Below are 20,070 nucleotides of genomic sequence, written 5' to 3' on the forward strand. Positions count from 1 at the left end.
TACTCAATTGTCAGTGTTGGAAGAAGTATCTAAATCATTTACTGAAGTAAAAATAGGAATACCACAGCTAAAATCTGCTTTCTTACAGTGCAGACAGTTTGCTGCTTGCTCTCTGCTTTGCTTACATTGTTTTGATGATATCTTTGAAAAAGTTATGGACAGCAGATCCTGGATACATATAAATCATTGGGGCTTTAATTTATGAAAAACACAGAAGGCTATCCTGTGTTTGGACTGGAAGACTGGGTTAGCTGAAGAAGTCCCTCCCTTCTCCACAGACGCCTTTCACAAACCTCTTCAGGGAACTGGGATACACAGGTAAAATGGACAAAGTGGGGGTGAAACCATTTTACCGTGGACTGAAATCAAGACAAGAAAGAGCTAATTAGCACCAACCAGACCAATAAAAAACAGGAGGGCTCTATGTCTGCCAGTAAATCTGGAAGTGTCTTGGTGCTTTTTTTTTTTTACCATTGTAGGTCTTGTTATAAAATTCTCTTTCCACTTTTAAGGAGCTGGTTCACAAGACATGGGAGACAGTTTGTCTGTTTTTATTTCTCCTTAAGAAGGAAAAGTTTTGTCTCACTGATGTAACATCCAATCCAGGGCAACACACAATGAAAACAATATGCATTTGAAATATAGAGTGTGTGAATACAAGTGAAATAAATTCCAAATCAGCACAATATGAAACAAGATTTATTGATTTCTCATAGCATGGTTATAATTTGACAAAAATATGTTTTACAAAGGTTATTCAAAGTACACATTAAGTAATTAAGTGCACCTCTGGGGGAACAGCATCAAATATTATATTCTAAAAGAACTGAACTAAGTAATAAAATGGTTGTCAAAGATAGACAGCAAGACTAGAAGGGCTCTCAAAAAGCAGATCTGAAACTGATCCTCTAATACTCAGACATCATGTTAACTTGGTTGCATCAGAGAGGCTGGATATGACCTGGAGACGTACCAGCTCTCCATGGAAGCCAGCTGGATATTAAAAACAGTGCAGTGTTTGCAGTTATTACATTGTGTGCAGGGGTTACATCATTTTAACATAATGCGTATTATGTCTGAGAGTTTTGTTACTTCAGCAGCTTTAGCGAATCACCTTCACTCTCCTGTCAACACAGCTTTGACGTTTCCAACAAGTCAGACAGTCACACTGGGGCCCAAAAGTCAAAATCAACTATCAAAAATAGCACAGGAAAAATATGTGATTATTTTGTTTGTGCAGCATTAACTCAAGACTTTTTAAAACTCTGTCAAATGATAACATTTCCTGTGCAAAGAGCACAACAATGTTCCTCAACATATAAATAATGGTGTCTAGGAATTAAATTACACTATAGAGTTAAGACAGACAGTGGATTGAATTAGAGGTGTAGAGAAATTTTTATGTTGTTAAAATTAAGACAGACAAATAAACAGATTTTTTTGCTGAGTAGCAAACAAACAAACAGTTGTACTGTGTGTTTCTTCACACAATGTTCCCTGGGAGTTGTAGTAGATCTGTCTCCATACGTTTTCATGAACAGACACATTTACTCTTTTTACTCTTGACTTTTACCAGATTTTTGTTAAGATTCAAACAGGAGAGCTTTATGCCCGCCCACGCTTTGAAAGTGCTTCAGTTGGCATTCATTCATTTTCTATGCGGAGCTTAAATAAGATTTAAGATCTGCATAGAAAAGTTTAAGTTTAAAATTAGTCTCACTTTGCTATTTTATGCATTTCAACATGGCAGTAACCACCTACCAGACAGAGCAATCATTTATCAAGAACTTTGGTGGCAAAAACAAAAACAAAAAACTATATTGCTACTGTTAAATCTGTTGTATTATTTTAAGCAGAATAATCAATCCAGAGTGTTTTAAATCACATCATTCAGTGAGATGTAATGAGTGTGGTGGGCTGGCAATCAGCTTACGCAGCAAAGCAAAATGTAGACTGTGCTGTTAGAGGGAGTTTCTTGGTACCAGACTTATGATCCCCACAATGTATTGATAGTAGGTGAATATATTAAAGGATGTGTAAGTAAATAAATGTAACAACATAAAAATATATAAAATAGAGAGCTAAAAGAGACAGATAACACAGACAATATCTATACTTAAATACAAATCTTTCCTGCATTTGGGTAAAAAATAAAATAAAGGGAACATTTATCACCTACATGAATTCTCTATAAAGGCATGCTCCGTTATAAGACAGCACCAGCTACCACAACCTTTGGAGCTTTTTGTGGGATGGAATTGCTTAAAAATCAGTGGACAGTGATATTAATCAAGATCAACATCTCTTGATCTTCTATGAAGGTGGCATACTGAAACATGGAAATGATGATTTATTGTTTGTTTTGCCTCAAAATAGCTTTTTAAAAAACGTTGTCTTCTCAATACTGTGTGTTTACAGTGTTTACTGTGTGTCTCCAGGTGTTTTACAGCGACACAAGACTCACTGCTTATTGTGCAGGTTGCAGACCTGATGTGGTAACCCCATAGAGCCGGAAGTCCAGAGAATCTGTTGTTCATCAGAATTTCCTAAAAATGCTTACCTTGTAAAACGTGTTTAACAGTTTAGAATAATAAAAAAAAAACACATTTAAAACATTATCAAAAATGCTCAGTTTCTCACATTTGCATCTCCCCCTCAGCTCCAGCACTTGCCTTGTATTCATTGGCAGCAGCAGTAAGAGTGTTGTCTGGATTCAAAGGGTATTGCTCAGGTTGCTTTGCTGTGATGTGCATCTTGTTTTCAGGGCGGCAAAGCTGCCTGATGTTCTGTAGAAACAGCAGGGGGGGGGGGGGGGGGGACAATCCACCAGTCCACATTAGACAACATATTGAAGAGCAGGAGCAGGAACAGTTTAATCTTTTACTTGATCCCCTGACTTTTCCTCTAGTGCCAGCATGAGGTTCATATTTGTAGGTTTTAGTGAAATGTCTGGATGGATAGTTATGAAATTTGGTAAATAAATGCCCCTCGGGATGAGTCATTGATATTTTTTTACTTTACCAAACTATGAGAAAATAATACACAGTTCAATCAATAATTAAATAATGATATTGGTATCCAGTGTGTCATGCCTTTGATACAAAACAGAACAAGAGACTTAACTTTGGTGGTAAAATTACCGGTCTATATGTAGCACTCAGGCACTTACAGGCACCAACACACAAACAGAGGCTACTTAGAAAAGCCTGTAAGGCCTCTCATGCAACATTTCTCACATTTTTAGGCGTCATTACTGTCAAAGTGAGTATTTCTGCCAAACATGGTGGCATGTGCAGCTGCACGTCCTTGACCCATAAGTCTGGCTAGAGGACCTCATTGACATACTGCTGTTCCTTCTTAATGCTTTTATTACTTTAAGTATGCTACAGGACTCTGATGCTTGTTGAACAACAGTCCTTAACTAGTTCTCTTTATTGGATAGAGCAATGAGAGAGCTCACCATTGTTCTGATTTATAAAGGGAAATGCAAAGTTGATCTTTATCAACATGCATCATTATTGTTTTCTTCACTCCCTCAAATGGCACTAATTTACAATAACAATACCCCTGAAAGGGATTTATAAATGGTTTATGATTAGTTTATTAATTAGGTTGTTAACACGTTATAAATCATTACTAAACTGCTATAACACATTAGATTAAAAAGGCAACAGTGTCCTGTTGTTTGCCAAATAGTGAGCCCACATTTATTATTACTACTGTTTATCATAACCTCAGATCTCAGTGGTTACTTTAGTTACTTTGTGTTCTCCATCAGCCAACATTTATCATCCATCAGCATCTAACTATTTTAATAGTTTAATTTCATTGTCATCCTAAAACTTTCATTTGGCACATAATAGTACCAAATTCACACACTCAGGCTTTGGCAGCGTTTGTAAGATAACTGAGTGGTAAGCAGTAGCTGGATGTTAATAATAATAATTAATGATTTATACAGTGCTCACAGCCTGACTAATAACCTATCTATAAACCATTTATAAATCTTTTATAGTGGTGGTCTTATTGTAAAGTGGTAGACCTCAGATTAACCATAAAACTAAGTATTAGAAGGACAGTGAGGGCAACAGGAGAAAGTACCGCATTCATTTATTTTAATTAGCGTTTCACCGAAGTAAAGGACAGCAATAACAACAAGAAACTGTTTCATCATGTCTAAACTGGATTGTGCAGAATGCTGTCACATCCTCTGCAATATTATTGCTGCCCGAGGGGACTCTGTGTCCTTAAGGGAGCAGATGAGGTCAAAGTACACAGTCTTATACTGTATTTCCTTGCCCTGTGACAAAGTCGGAGTGATTGCAATGAGCAAAAATTTAAACATTTGTAAATCATCACTGAAATGACAACAACATCAAACTACTAGACATGACATTAAGTGCAAACCATAAATAAACGATTGCTCCTGGCAGTTACAGCCACACCTCACAACTGAAAAAGTGTGTTTAATTAAAATTTAACGAGTAAAGGTACTTACTCCTGTCAAGGCAAGATTGAGGCCTGATTCCCATGTATAAAAAGATTTCATACTTATATCAACTGATCTACTCATCTAATATATTTGGGCTTTCATTATCAATGAAAAAAATTTATCAAAATAGTCAAAAATGCCCATATTGAGATATTTAAATTGTACGTTTTGTTCAGCCAACAGTCTGCTGGTTGACTAATTGTCTCAGCTGTAGATCAAGACTTTAATCACATCTTTATAATTATTTCTTTACCTGCCATACTGTCCCTTTCATCTGAGTAACTTTAAAGATGATCCACAGAGGAACCAGGAGAACACAGAACAGGCCGAGGGACCAACCCAAAGCGTAAGCCCAGGTCGGATAGACGTAGGTTTTGTTGAACTTGAGGGGCTTGTATTTCACCACTGAAAAGAGGAAGGTACCCTGACAGGATAAAGAAACAATTATTTTATTATAACAGCTTCAGTGAAATCAGGTGTTTGTGACTTTCACCAAAGCCTCCTGCTGACACGCGGAGTTTTTTACCTTGAGGGATGCTTCAAGTGTATGTGTATTACTAACACATGGAAATGATCGCCATAATTGTAACAAACACTCCAATCAAAAATCAGATTAATGTGCCCTTTTTCATTTTATATCATTTTTGGTCACTTTCTGCTGCTGGTCAGCAGATGTCACTGATTGTTATCGTGGAGGCTCAACACCACAGTCTAAGGATTCAGTCTAAAACATCTGCCTGATGCTCTTCTTGGTATTGTAAGGACCAGTTTTGTTTGTTCATTTGTGTTATTTGTTGAATATTTAATGATTTATTTGGTTCCCATCTCATTCTTTCCTTGAGACACTTTGAGGTGAAAAGTGAGTGGCAGGCAGAGATATTGGGAAAGATGCAAAAAAAAAAAAAGACAATATTTATTTTGTGAAATATCAGCATGTACTCTGTCTTATGTATCCTGAATTGTGTACCATAAAAACATTGGAGGCGATGTGATTCTTTTTCTTCCTTACTGCCTGCCTCACCTCACAGCAGGCAAACAGGAGTCAGTGAAATTGGTGTGTGCACAAGATAAAATGTCAGTTCAGTGACCAAAAAGAAGTTACATTTTCATCTGCTTTTCTCACAGAAGAGCCTCATTCACTTTACCATCTATACTATGCACAAATACAGAAAACTGCTTGTTTGTTTTTGGTTATTGATGGGAATTAACAAAACTGAATTTCACTCACCAGACAAACAGCAGGGGTAACGTAAAGCCAGCAATACTTCATTAAAGGCCACGGACGATAACCTATCATGTCTTCAATGTTGTCATAGAGACGATCTGCGCCTGGTAATAAAAAAAGAAAACAATAAAATACCCAGTTTCAACTTAAAATCTGTAGAAGTGAAAAGGCATTCTGCTCAGTCAGGGGAATCAGTAGTTAGAAAACTTAAAACTGTCCATCAAGCTTAAACAAGAGAAATGGGGTGGGGGCGGCATAACAGAGAACATAAGTAACACAACTGAGCCACAGGTGTCGGATATTATTCCTACAATTATTTCAATAATATTATTACTCTCTTTTTAATATAATTAGATATGTGATGAGAATAATGATGGATGTTAATGTCTGAAGGCCTAAAACATGTCAAAAACCTTCCCTAACAGCCTGAGTTGAGCATTTAGTCTGATGTTTCAGATTTTGAACTGACTCCAATCTGAACTGAATGAACAGTTTCATCTTGTGCCCCTACAGGCTTTGATCTGTGCTGCACAAAACATGTTGTCCTTCACTGGTTAGGCCAATTGTTTGACCAGTCCAAGAACATGACTAACCACTGAATAAAGACTTTTTAGTCATACACATAATGGACTTTTCTTTGCTTTTCAAAAGATTTTTGAGCATGACCAAAACTTATACAACATTTTGAAACATCTAATAATAAAATAAATAGAATACATATAATTTCAACAGGCATAAAAACAAAAGCCATATCAAGTTTGTTGTTGATTAATGCAGGATAACCATAATGACTCACCATATATCCATCCGATTGCTATCGACTGACACACTGAAAGAAGGAGGAGATTGTTTCCGCTACAAACATAATGGTCAAAAAGTTGAAGAAAATAAAGGCCTCCCTGCAGGATGACAGAGGGTTGATTGTTACGGCACATCAAACACAAAAACAACACAAACTATCATGCAAATACAGTCTCTGTGCAATTATATCTATGCAATGTTTTTACATATTTTTTATATTCTTAATTCCTCACACCATGTGTGTACTGTGTTACAATGATGTGTGCAATTATCCTGTGCAGTTACATCATGTGCAGTCCATTGTGGTCATACCTGTGCAAGTGTATGGTGTATCTAGTGTATATTGTATATAGTTTTCATCCTTATTTTTATGATATTTTATTTATTTTAAGCATGGACGGGATCATGTGTTCAGGCATGTGTGTGAGTGTGTGTATCTGTCAGTCTGTCTGTAGCTCATAAAACTGACATCCATACAAAAGTTTGGTCTCATTTTGAACTGGAAGATCTGCAGACCCCATGCACCGTTAGCTGATGACTCTGTAGCTTAATGGACAAGACAACTGCCTTTCCTGTCTGTGGTCAGTTGTTCAAGAGCTACTCCAGGCAGGACCATGTCAATATAAGAGAGTGCTAAGCTTGTCACTCGATATAACAATAATAATGATATAATGATATAAATCTTACAGGAAAACACTGCAAAGGTTTGCAAATGTAGTTGTCTCACATTTTCACAGTTCCATTGTTTTCCAGAATGGTTTATATCATTATTGCGGAAAATTGGCATAACAAGCAGTTACACTACAGAGGCAGGCTGGCAATATGACCAGGCATTTGTTTAAAGTCTGAATGGTGTTTACAAACGGTGGCATTCATAATTACTTCAAACGGCAGAATAATTGTGATGAATTGTGAACCTTTTGGCTTTCCATAGCCGTGGTCCACTATCAGTCTGAAGTAAAAGTAGTCTATGGAAACAGGAGCTTTCTTTTTAATTCAAATGTAAATATTAGAGGGAAGACAGCTTACGTATAAGAAATTAGAGGGCTTTAATTTTGAAATGCCATATCAGAATGTCCTGATATTGTCTGAGGGACACACTGAGCTGGTCTGCTATCAGTCTGTGATGGGAACCGGTCCAGACCGTTGACAGTATGTACAGACAATATGTGGGTCTGATGGCTCTCCTCATAGGTGCACGTAAAAAGGCAATGACTATCTAGTCTCTCAGTAGAGGTTTAGTCTCAACTCTGGACTGATGAATATTGAATTTCAAATGTTGATTAGCTTGGCATACTAGACAATATGGAAGCACATTTATCAGTAAATAATAACCATCAAGTATTAATCTGAGTCATGAATGGTATAAACTAAAAGTATAATATTGTGAGGAGTGAACTAATTATTAAGCAGTCTTATTTATCCATATATATTGTATTCTATAATGTTTCTGTTATATTTTCTATAACTTACTTACTTATGTATATTAATATTAATGTTAGCTTATCTTTAAGATTTTATCAAAAATTACATTTTATCATCTCATTTATTTATACCTCATACTGTTCTGTGTAGGTCTACTGATTCTTAGACTGACAAGTGCAGCAAACTGCATCTGGGCTATCATGTGTGACAGTGGTTTACGAGGCTCACAGTTAGGAGGGGCCCTCTGCAGAATTTTGCTGAAGGCAACGCCCAGAAAGGTCAGGACCTGCATGTGTTGTGCTGCAATCTGTTCCCCCATCAGATAGTGTTTCCCATAGCGGTGCCCCCCCACAGCTGAGGTCAGGTTTAGGTTAGGTTACGATAGCAGGGGTCGCTCAGTAGAGAGCTGTATTCTGCTGAGTGCACTTTTCTACTTATGCATCACTCAATTACTCTTTCCTCTATTTTTGACTCTTGAGCTGCTGTAACAAGTGAGGTTCCCCTGGTGTGGAATAAAAAAGTTTATCTTATCTTGTCTTACCTTAAATTCAATTTTGTTTAATGAATGTTGGGTGGTGATTAAAGCAGTTCGGCACGCTACAGGTCAAGGACTGATTAAGAGAGGATTAATCATTATCACAATCTACCTGTTTTTGGACAGTACACAGAAAGGCCACCTTTTACTCATTGTGAACAGACCACAAACATGAAAGGTTCTCACCTGTGTGACGAGGAGGAGGCCGAGAAAGAAGCAGACAGTGCAGAGACAAAGCAGCAGCAGCTCTCGACGATAAGCTCTCCGAAACACAGTGGGGAACATGTCCGTGACGGAGGTCATGAGGCACTCCAGACTCACAAACTGCCAAAGACACAGACAAGCGATTAAACCGAAACACCTTAACAAAGAACAGAAACAGTTAAATAATAAAACAGATTTATAACTGCTTAATCCCAGTATGTTTTAATCTCACCTGTGTGTCTGCACCCAACAAGATGACCATGATGAAGAAACATATCGCCCATAACTGGGGTAAAGGCATCATGGCTACTGCACGTGGATATGCGATAAATGCCAAGCCAGGACCTGTGTTTAGGAACATAGTTGATATTTTAATAATACAACTTAAAACTTTACGAAGACAGATTACTGTTAAGGAACAATATTCATCTTATTGTGAAATCATGTTACAAAAGGTAAAATACATTCAGGTGCCACCGTACTTCAGCTACCGCAAAGGATCCCTTTTACCTTTAGAGGCCCCTAAATTCTGTGAAGTGCAGATTTAACCCATTGCTGCAAACAAGGTTTTTGGACCATATTGACTTGATGGCACTATTGATGGCTCAATAATTGTTGCAAACGTTGCATTGGAAATTTCACAAATGTAAACTAAAGTGATGGTTTCACTGGTTTCTGAAATCAGCAGTAGTTTTGTTCATAAAGTTGAGGCCAGATGGGTGTTTAATCGCCTTAAATTTAGGATTAAAAGTGCTCATAGAAACAATTGTTAACGATTACTGTATCAGCAGTGTTTTAGCTGGTAAAGGGATAATCCAGAAGGTTTGTCTCTAAAATGTAGACCCACTTCCCATGAGCATGCACATTTACCAAGGGTGCAATATTTTTCAATGGTTAATGAATAATTTGCTGTGAAATCCGCACAGATCCACTTTAAGATCAGATTTGATAGTTCAATAGTTTTATGAGCTCTATAATTATTTTGTGGTCTTACCAGAAGCAGCCACTTCAGATATTGGCAGTCCTTGTTCGTAGGACATAAAACCCAACACTGAAAAGATTGCAAAACCTGCCACAAAGCTTGACCCGCCATTCACCAAACACAGAACAAATGTGTCCCTGAGGAGAGAAACAAACAAAAAATATTGAGCAAAAGAGTGAAATGTTAGATCATTTTGTTTTCTGTTTTAAAAACTATAAACAATAAAGTTTGATTGAGATAATAGCAGAGAACATTTGGCTGGTGAAGACATGAAATACTGATTAAGGACAAAGTGATGCAGAGTCTTTGTACAGTATTATAAAAAACATTGATATATTAAAAGCTTTAAGGCATTTATTGATATATGATAAGTGATGTGAAATGTTAACATGGAAGGTGCCAGGTGTTATTATCTGCCTGTCATTAACTTGATGAAGAGTATGTTTTTAAATTGTGCCTAATGTGACATAATTCTTAAATTATGCCTTTTACTACATTGTACCTTATCAACTTTGAAAATGTCTACATTTGGTGTCCCCAGTGGCTGTATTAAAAATCGCTGTGGTAAGTAACACACAGACTGCATTAGGGATAAGTGTGGCTCTGTATTTCAGTCATTCAGTCATTCAACCATTTGAGCTTCTAAAATATGAAGATTTGCTGCTCGTCTTTGCCATATATGATGGTAATATGAATGTATCTTTGGATTTTGGGCTGTTATATCAGACAATATGAAAATATTGCTTGGCAATGATAGTGGTCATGTTTCATCATTCATGACCTTTTTCTAGAAAAAAAATGTATCAAGAAAACAATCAGCATATTAATAGATAATTAAAATTAGTTAGTCACAACCCAAATCAATTCTTAATGGTTATGTAGAAAACAAGAGAAAAACTACTTGCAAGAATTAAATGAAAAAGAAAAAAATTAGAAGAGAGCACTTACTTGTAACAATCATTGTTATACTGATTGTAACTGCCCAGAGCTGTCAAACTTCCCTGACAAATCCCAAAAGAGAAAAGAACTTGTGCACCTGCATCCATCCAAACCTAAGCAGATGCCAGAACATAAATAATTGTAAACACTTAAACTATTGTAAGAGTGGGGACTGCTGCACAAATATTTGACAACCCGGTCGTGCTGCTTCATACTCCACAACATCAGGAGGTTCACCCAGAGGGTGAAGGTGGGCTTGTTATCTTATACCACATGCCTAGATTCCTGCAGCGTTGCTTCTGGCTGGTCTGCCTGCATTTGACCTCTGACCTCTGCAGTTCATCCAGAATGCAGCTTCCCGGGTGCTCTTCCTCCACCACCACTCCTCCGCACCCGCACTGGCTACTGGTGACTGCTCCAATCAAGTCACTGGTACTTACCCCCTGTGGCTTAGGCCATGGTCAAGCCATACACCCCAGCTTGACCACTACGTCCTGCTACTGTCAAACGACTTGCTGCTCCCTCACTGCGAGTGGGGGGTCAGCTACTGCTCAATAAGATCACAACTGTGTGCTCTGACTCCGCAGCGGTGGAACGAGCTCAACACTGACATCAGCACTGCAGAAACTGCTCACATCTTCTGTCGCAGACTGAAAACTCACATGTTCAGCCTGCCCCTTGGCCCATGAAGAATAAAAAAAAACACTTTCTCTATCTCATGTTTCTAATTGCATCACTTGGAGCAGGTCAGCTTACTTGATTAATCTGACGTACTCCCATGATTCCTGCAAATCTTTGGTTTGTATCCAAATGGCTGAATCAGCTACATAAATGCAATGTAAGGCAATGTAATGTAATGTACTTACTTGAGGGTCCACCAACCTTGTCGGGTCAGGATACAGGTAGAAAGCTACACCGTTCATAGCTCCTGGTAAAGTGAGTCCACGAGCCAACAGAACCAACAGCATCACATAGGGGAAAGTGGCCGTAAAGTAAACTACCTGTCGACACGGGACAAAGGCAGGTTTCTGCTTTTAATGTTGTTTCAAGTCACAGTTCATAATTGGAATCTGACAAGAAGCTGCAACAGAGCAGCTCCATAAAAAGCAAAGAGTTCCATAAAATAAAATGAAAACATCAAGAGGACATTGTTAAATATAACTTCCTGAACTGAAGGAGGATACCAAACCACCAGAATTGTTTTGTTGTGGTTCCGTGAATACAAATATATAAACTATGTAATTAGGCTGTACAGTCATCCAGCCATGTATGGAGTCATCTGCATTTCTTATGTTTCTTCATTCAATCATTGATGTTTTTCTCTCACATCTGCTTTGTGTTTTCTAATAAATGTTTGGTGCTGCTAGTGTTTGTTACAGTTTTGAACAATGAAGACAACATGGAGCCTGTGGAAAGCTGCTGACTAATGAATTACAAATTTGTATTAGGCAGTTAAAGGCATTTCCTGTGTCATTTCTTTGCAGTGATTATTGCTCTTGTTCCCAAAGTGAATGAGAACTTTTCTTTTTAATCAGTTAAGTTATATGACTAAGATTAGCTTGTTTGATTTAGTGGGGAGCGGCAGGGTGGTGAATAGAAAAGACTTGGTTGGGTTACTTCCTTTTCTCTTTTTGTTTTAGCCTCATTTAGTTTCATTAAATTTCCCAGGTTTCATTTTGCCTGTGTTTAAGTAAATTCTTCCACTTACTCCTGCCATGACCTGCTTTTTGAACATCCATTATTTCAAGTTTTAGTGCCTTACCACATTTTCTGTCCTGCATGTGGATGTCCTACATAGTAAATAAATAAATCATCATCATGGCTTGCCAATTGACCGAGACGGTTCTTATTTTTTATCTTTTTTTTTTACGACAACACAGCTAGGACGCCACTGTGCTTTGTTTTTTTTTTCACATTTCTAGCATCTAACTTCATATCAAACCATTCACTTGTTATTTCTTTCACAGTACACTGCTCTCGTGACATCTTACACCCCCCCTTCTGACTCTTCTTACTGTTGTGTGACATTTTTGTGAATGAAACTTGCCCAGATTGTGGCCAAGAGATTGTGATAATGATGAACTCTCACAAACACACATTTACTGATGAATATTTGGCTTTTGGTGGCTACAGTTAAGAGTTTCCTGAACCTGACTTTGAATAATCTTGTAAGGAGTCATCATGGAAAATCATAAGGGACCCTTTAAGACAATAAAAATGCTCTTGCATGAGCCTCTTTTTCTATGCTGTAACATCACAAAACTAGCCTGGGAATCAGATGAATCTTCCAGCTGTTTTATTTGGTCTGGCAGATGTGTCCGGCCCCCCTCTAGTTTAAACAGATTTCCAGATGACCTGGCCTGGATCAGATCAGTCACAACCATTTACATAAATGTGAGGTGGGTTTGATACAAGTACTCTATTGAGGCATTTTATTTTTGTATACAATCAAGACTGCACACATGTTCAAACACTAAGGCACTGACAGATCCAGGCTGCCAATGATGTGGAACATTTTGTTGAATCCCATATTGTGTGAGTATTGAACAAACTGGACTGTAAACTTTCCCTAAAACAAGAACAACTAATAAGAAATATGTGTTTGCCATTCTCCCAACTGTAGGTCTATCCATTTGCGTCCAGAGCATTTTACACGGTATATTAGGGTGTTACCATCCTGTCAAAAGCTGAGCAGGTCCAGTCCACTTCGATTTTGGATTAATATAGCAAGAGGAAATCAATTAGTTTCAAATTCATATAAATCCTATGAATGTGATCCGAAAATGAATACACACATGCACACACACACACGCACATGCACGCACACACACACACACACACACACACACACACACACACACACACACTCACACACCAAGACGCACAAAATCTTCTAAAGAAAGACATCTACCTTTCCAGTGGATCTCACTCCTTTCCAAACACAGAAGTAGCAGAGGATCCACGCCAGTAAGAGACACAAGGCCAACTCCCACCTCAGGCTACCAATCTCCTCAATCCCATCAGATATACCCAGCACTCGTCTCCTGAAAGCAAACACATCACAATTCCAAAAAAGGAACTTTAAAAAAGTTTGGAGACAAAAACACAGGGAACTTTGTTCAAGGCTTCTAACAATGACGATAAAATTATAAAGAGGGTTATTATGTATGAAAGTGAAGAATGACTCATCAAAGTGACTGATCACATGGTGTAACTACTTCTTTGCACCAGATTCTTGTTGAAAATAAGCAAATGTTGTTGGATGTGCCGAAATGTTCTGTTTCGGGTGGAAAATGAGTTTTCAGACCAGAACGTGAACACATTAATACAACTTAAGATCTAAGCACCAATTATTAGTGATGCCATGCACACATATCATCCCTGAACAGCCAAATAGATTAATACTTTTTTTACCAAGTTGTTCCAGTGCTGTATTCTTTACCACATACTGAAAATGGATCAACTTTGAAGTAAAATGTGTTGACGGTTGTTTTTATTGCCTGAAGTACATTCATAGTGTATACTTTCACACCCTTCTTTACATCTTTGCAGCCACATTTATTTGTATGCACTGGCTCTATGTTTTGTTTTAGATGGTTTATGAAGTTTGGATCTTTGTAATACTAAGAAGAAATAGAAGAAATAAAGAAAACTCTAACTTTTGGGTCCCTCTTGACTCAAAGAAAGTTGACTCAGTTTGAGCAGAACTCAAACATCATCATACCGACACACTCAAAATTGCAATGCTAAGATGTTGATGTTACGCAGGTGTAATATTTTACGTGTTCATAATCATAATCTAGAGGAGTTTAAGCATGCTAACCTTAGCTAATTAGCAATAAACACAAAGTACAGCTGAGGCTGATGGGAATGAGGTGGACCAACCGAGACTTTTCCATCCCTACAGCCGAGTCGCTTGCGTAGCTCAAGGGCCACAGTTTCAGTACGTTTGTTGACATTTGGTCCCATGGTAGTTCTAAAGGGACTGCTTTAAACGTCCCATATTCTGCTCATTCATACTTGTATTTGGAGGTCCTACTAGAATAGATTTACTTGGATTTGGACTTGGTGGATTCAGGCTGTTTTCAGTGGGTGAGGACAGTCGACCTGCTGAGCAGCTAGAGGAGGTCACATGATCAACGGATCCCTTCATGACATCATAAGGGGAGCCAAATCTAAACTGAATGTTTTCACAAACATTTATTGAAAGAAGGAGCTGGAGAAAAAGAGAGATGATGGTCTTTTCTCATAGTTTGGCAGTCTCTAGACACACAGGGGACACATATTCATATTTAAAAGTGTCTTTTGCATAATATGGGACCTTTAAATGGATAAATAGGTAGGATAGGAAATAAAGTAACATGGAAATGCAGCTGGGCAGCACGATGGTGCAGTGGATAACAGATGGTTCCAGTTTGCACTTTGAACCTGGGGTTCTTTCTGTGTAGAGTTTGCTTGTTATCCCCGTGCTTGCGTGGGTTTTCTCCGGCTTCCTCCAACAGTCCAAAGACATGCAGGTTAATTGGTCACTCTAAATTGCCCGTAGGTGTGAGTGTTAGCATGAATGGTTGTCTGTCTCTATGTATTGGCCCTGTGATTGGCTGGTAACTAGTCCAGGGTGTACCCTGCCGCTCGCCCAAGGTCAGCTTTGCAGCTCACCTGTGACCCCAAAAATTCCACCTCACATTTGTTGGACTTCCCTCTGTGAATCAATGTTCCTAATATGTGTCCAACTGGAACTATGGGCTGCCATAGACTCTCTTTAAAGAGAGAAGAAAGACACACACACACAAATACACACACAAACAACAGCACAACACAGGTGTTCAGCCTCCTGTGTGAAATGTGATATGAGCTGTAAAGGATGACAGGTGTGAATTACACTTACTCCCAGAATTCGGTTGCAGGTGTTGTTGCGTTTGCAAAGGCTGTCCAATTGGATGACATGTTTGTTTTATCAAATTCAACACAAGTCTCTGAAGAAAAGAAAAAAGAGACAACATTTCAAATTAAATCAAAGTGTAGATAAATATTTGAACACAAAAGGACAGTTTTATTTACTATAATCTTCAACCAGTTTATACTAATTTGAAATGTTTAGCAAGACTAAATCAAGAACTGAAGGTTTATCAAAGTGAAATCACTGATGAACACACACCACGTTATTAGAATGAACATAGTTGTATTTCATTTGAGGATACCACTGTAGTTAATTTTTGTTCTCCAAGTGTTCACCTTTTGTGAGCGATTGGGCTGCTGTGAAGTCAATCATTTGATCTATCAATCAATCAGTCAAGAGTGCAACCGACTTTTGCACAAGGTCTGGTATTTCTGTAGCCTTTAAATCCAGATTTGTAGGCCCTTCTCCATCACTTTTGTTACAAAGATCTAATATAAAAGAAATTAATGGGCAACAGTCAATTTCTGCATCTGTCTGCATGTGTACCTGTGTTCCAGGAGTTCCTGCAGTTGGCCCATGGGACCTCAGCGCTGAAGGACGAGAAGAGGTAGAAGAAGGCCCATGCCTGGATGACGATGTATGACACTGCAGCATAAGCAATCACAACCTGGGTAGCGTAACCAATCCCTGAGGAGACAGTTTGATCAGTGTCTATTGATAACGATACTGCATATATATAACATCTGTAGACTTAAATAAAGTATTGTTACTGTGGGTCTATCTGGGACTATAGGTTCACGATGTCAGTGGACCCTGCATAGAAAGCATGCTGTGGTGCAGGTGGTCGTGACTTAAGTGCAGTTGGAGACAAAGCTATGCAAGCTGCTGCAGCTGTTCTGTGGACCGGGTCAGGACAGGCATGTCTGCTCAGAGTGTATGTGTAAGCTTTTAACACAGATTGGAGGTGTAAAGTTTCTGCCAAATCTGCCGGCTTGCACACCTGCCATTGCCAAGGTTAATTGAGGCTTGACATGTTTAAACTTGTGATCTTGTTGATATACAACAAAGACACCAACAGAAAAACGGATGAAGCCTACAGTAAATTCAGCTTTAGGAAGACTGCCAAGACATGATCACTAATTATTTTAACTTCCTCTATCTATTCTCTTCCAGCTTCTAACTCACCAGCTGATTGTGTGTGTTTCCTCTCTTGCGGTTAAACCAATCAAATTCTCGCTCAATATCAACTTCTCATGAATCAAGTATCTCATATCTGTCAGAGTTTAAATCTGTCCGTCTCTCTCTCTCTCTGTGCTGTCAGCTGTCATTTCAGAAAAACTGATGTGTCCCTCCTCCGTCCTGTGCATCTTCAGTCCACATGACATTCAGCAGCCATAGGTATTTCCATCGTACTCTTTATGTTATTCTTCACTCCTTCATGTCATCATCATATCATACATGTAAATGATATTGTTAACAGCTAAAGACTATATATCCTCTTTTATGCCTTTGTCGATAAATCTTATTATTCCTCATTCTTTGTGTCCTCCCTTGTTGGAACAGAGGCTAATGCCAGTTATCCAGATTGGTTTGTTCTCTTTTTCCTGTGTGTTAAATGATACGTCTGGTCAACAAATTCCATGAAAACACCAAAACCTAAAATGAATTAATCTTAATTTACTGTTTGTTTTTAACTGTGTGTTGTAAGGTGTCCTTGAGTGCCTTGAAAGGCGCCTATAAATAAAATGTATTATTATTATTATTAATCCTACTGACAAGTTTTGTTTGATACATTTTGTTCCTCTGTGTCATAGATCTCCATTGGCGTCCAAAAACAATTAAATCAGTCAAGTCAGTCAGTTTCACATACAACACCCTGCTGCTGTTAATACCACAAATGTGTATTGATCCACAGCTGAAAATAATCCCCAAGAAATGCACATTTTCCTCCTGTTTGAGTAACATTTGCTAAAAGCTACAGTGCCCAGATGTTTTAGGAAGTTATTGAGCTTTAAATAAATCAGATAATGTACTTGTAACATTTCAAAATATTAAAGACAGGGAAGGGAAGTCAGACGGTGTGGAGAGACAGACTGACACATGTTGGTTTGACATTATAAACTGTGGGACTGCGACCTAAATGCTTTGCCTGTGACTGAGGGGAATGCTGCTGACAACAAAGATGAGCTGGATCGACAGGATTTAGTCCTGTTTGTTGATACTAACTGCTCAATTCTGAGAATTATGTGGGAAAAAAGCTGAAGAGTAAAATGTTCAAAAATATATATAGGAAATGTATATAATGTAATGTAAATGTATAATATGTTGTGCTCTATAGTGTTACATTCAGTTATTTTATGACATTACTTACTTCCCATCATTGAAAACTAAATACCTCCTGCATATGCTATGTTGTACTGAGTTATGGCTATATAATGTATATAAATGAGGTTGATTATTTAATTAACCCTAATAATATAATAATATTTATGAAGCTGTACAAGTACAGTATATGTTTATCTGTAATTACATCAGATGTCGTGTACATGCACATCCAGCATTTGCACACATTTTGGAAATTTTAGCCCTGACAGGTGGACACATTTCCTATATGATTTATTACAGATATACATGTGTATATTCAATATACTCACCTTCAAACAAGGGGCAAAAGTGCCTCCAGCAGGTGATACACCCTTGAGATGTGAACTGTCCCATGGCCGTCTCCAGGAGGAACATTGGGATACCACAAGAAAGCAGGAACAAGACGTATGGAACCAGAAATGCGCCTGAGATAAACATGAGAGTAAGAAGCATGCTATGATACTGTTCTCTCAGGGAAAATCTTATGATGGTGCACATAAAAAAATAATTCCTGTTTGTTCCTCTTTTATCAGTATTTTAAGGCACAGAGAGGGCGGTGCAACCTCTTATGCAATCAAGATTTTACAAGGCAATATTTGCTCATGGCTCTTTTGGTTTTGTGTTTTGCATGGCAACATCTGGACATGTCTTCAAAACTTTTAGCAGTCCCATAAATTCTAAAAACCCAAATCTGACACATCTAGTCACAGACTGTGGCCTTGAAGAGACAAACACAAATGCAATATGACTGCAGAGTTTTGTGAGGCATGGCCTGAATTTTACAACAACACAACTTACATGGTTTTATGTTAATGACTACCTTCCAAATTTGGGAAAAACAATGGTTTCCTTTGTCGCTTGACTTTCAGTTGGTTACACAAAGAAAAAAAGAGGTTTCATTAATAACAAACGGCAGCTTTGTGCAATGTCTGAGCAACTTTCTTAGCATTTAAATCTATTTATACCTCAAGGTTATTTTTCCACATTCGTTGACATTACATTTTCATTTAGGGAATTTGCTTGGCTTCATGAAAGTAAATGTAAAAGCATAAAGAATGTATGACTTTTTTCTGATTTCAGTCTGGCAGTTCTGCTTACCTCCTCCATTTTTGTAGCACAAATAGGGGAACCTCCAGAGGTTTCCCAGCCCAACCAGGGTCCCTGCCACAGCCAGCAGGAACTCCAACTTGTTCGCCCACTGGCCACGATCCAACAGCTGAGTCTTCTTCACCAGACTGTTATCTTGACCGGGCATCTCGAGGCTGTTTCCTTTCAGGAATTCCCTTGACATATTCAGGCACAGCAGTGGATTAATCACAAATACAATGAAATCTGACCTGAATGTCCTTCCACCTCCTCCACATTTATAGGACAAGGACTGTCAACTTTTGTAGCTGCGGGTTATGCACAGAGACAAAACTACTCAGCTGATTATTTGGCACAGCTCATAAGCTTCATTTATTTATTTGTTGAACTTAAGCCCGCAGGATTATCAGGAATGGAAAGTTTTCACTGGCAAGTGTTTATCAGAAAGCTGAACTTGTTAGAGCACATTTTAGAATTGAAGCAATGCATTTAGCAGCCCAGTGTAAAACAAAAAGATAGTGAAGTACTTACCCCTCCATCACAAAGCCCCCTCCCCCAAGAGTTGCTCGCAGCAACAACAAACTGATCAGTATTCCTCTCAGCTGGGTGTACCGTAGGATCTCTACACAAACAACATGTCATGAGCAGAGCCAGAGTGAAAAACAAAGTAGCTATGGTTTCCTTTGGCTCCTCTATGACCTAATTATGGTCGGATTGGTCTGCACACCATGCCGTCTGACTTGAAAAAGTGTTTGGCTCTGACAAAGGTCCAAGGTATACCACTTCCCTTGCTGTATTTTTCCACTGAGACAGGAGCAGCTTGAGTCATTGAGATTAGCACAGTTGCTAACAACTAAACCAAATCAGCTGAGCCGTCTCTGTTATGTCAGTGGCTGTACACAAGCTTCAGTTATCTGCCAATTGGGAATTTGCAGCTTTGGGGTCATAAATCATGCAAAAACAAATATCAATAGGATTTTGTGCACATTGTCATCTGGTTTGCATAATAAAATCTAACAATGTGGACAGACTTACTGAACATGCAGCATTCTTCCTTTTTTGTTTGCACACATTTATACTGTATAACAACTTATTACTATAATACAGTTACATGCAA

The 20,070-nt window shown here is 38.3% G+C and overlaps 1 protein-coding gene across 1 annotated transcript; it reads right to left on the minus strand.

Annotated features, from left to right (window-relative positions):
* Window positions 1-2,335: 2,335 nt before the first annotated feature.
* Window positions 2,336-19,767, minus strand: LOC139209031 (sodium- and chloride-dependent GABA transporter 2-like). The gene is made up of 15 exons (XM_070838780.1): window positions 19,485-19,767; window positions 18,966-19,150; window positions 18,158-18,292; window positions 16,050-16,190; window positions 15,492-15,579; window positions 13,515-13,647; window positions 11,470-11,604; window positions 10,613-10,716; window positions 9,677-9,801; window positions 8,915-9,027; window positions 8,665-8,802; window positions 6,514-6,616; window positions 5,721-5,821; window positions 4,746-4,916; window positions 2,336-2,786 (listed from the first exon to the last, which is right to left on the minus strand). The coding sequence occupies exons 1-15, from the start codon at window positions 19,490-19,492 to the stop codon at window positions 2,637-2,639; spliced, it is 1,830 nt and encodes a 609-aa protein (XP_070694881.1). The 5' UTR covers window positions 19,493-19,767; the 3' UTR covers window positions 2,336-2,636.
* Window positions 19,768-20,070: the final 303 nt, after the last annotated feature.

Source organism: Pempheris klunzingeri, chromosome 2 (assembly GCF_042242105.1).
Source record: "Pempheris klunzingeri isolate RE-2024b chromosome 2, fPemKlu1.hap1, whole genome shotgun sequence".
NCBI lineage: Eukaryota > Metazoa > Chordata > Actinopteri > Acropomatiformes > Pempheridae > Pempheris > Pempheris klunzingeri.

Bases quoted from the DNA above. Each gene is read 5' to 3' on its own strand.
- LOC139209031 (XM_070838780.1), bottom strand. The intron at 15,580-16,049 runs GTACACATGCAG...TCTTTTCTTCAG, and splicing joins CAGGAACTCCTGGAACACAG to AGACTTGTGTTGAATTTGAT. The intron at 10,717-11,469 runs GTAAGTACATTA...GCATCTGCTTAG, and splicing joins CAAGGTTGGTGGACCCTCAA to GTTTGGATGGATGCAGGTGC.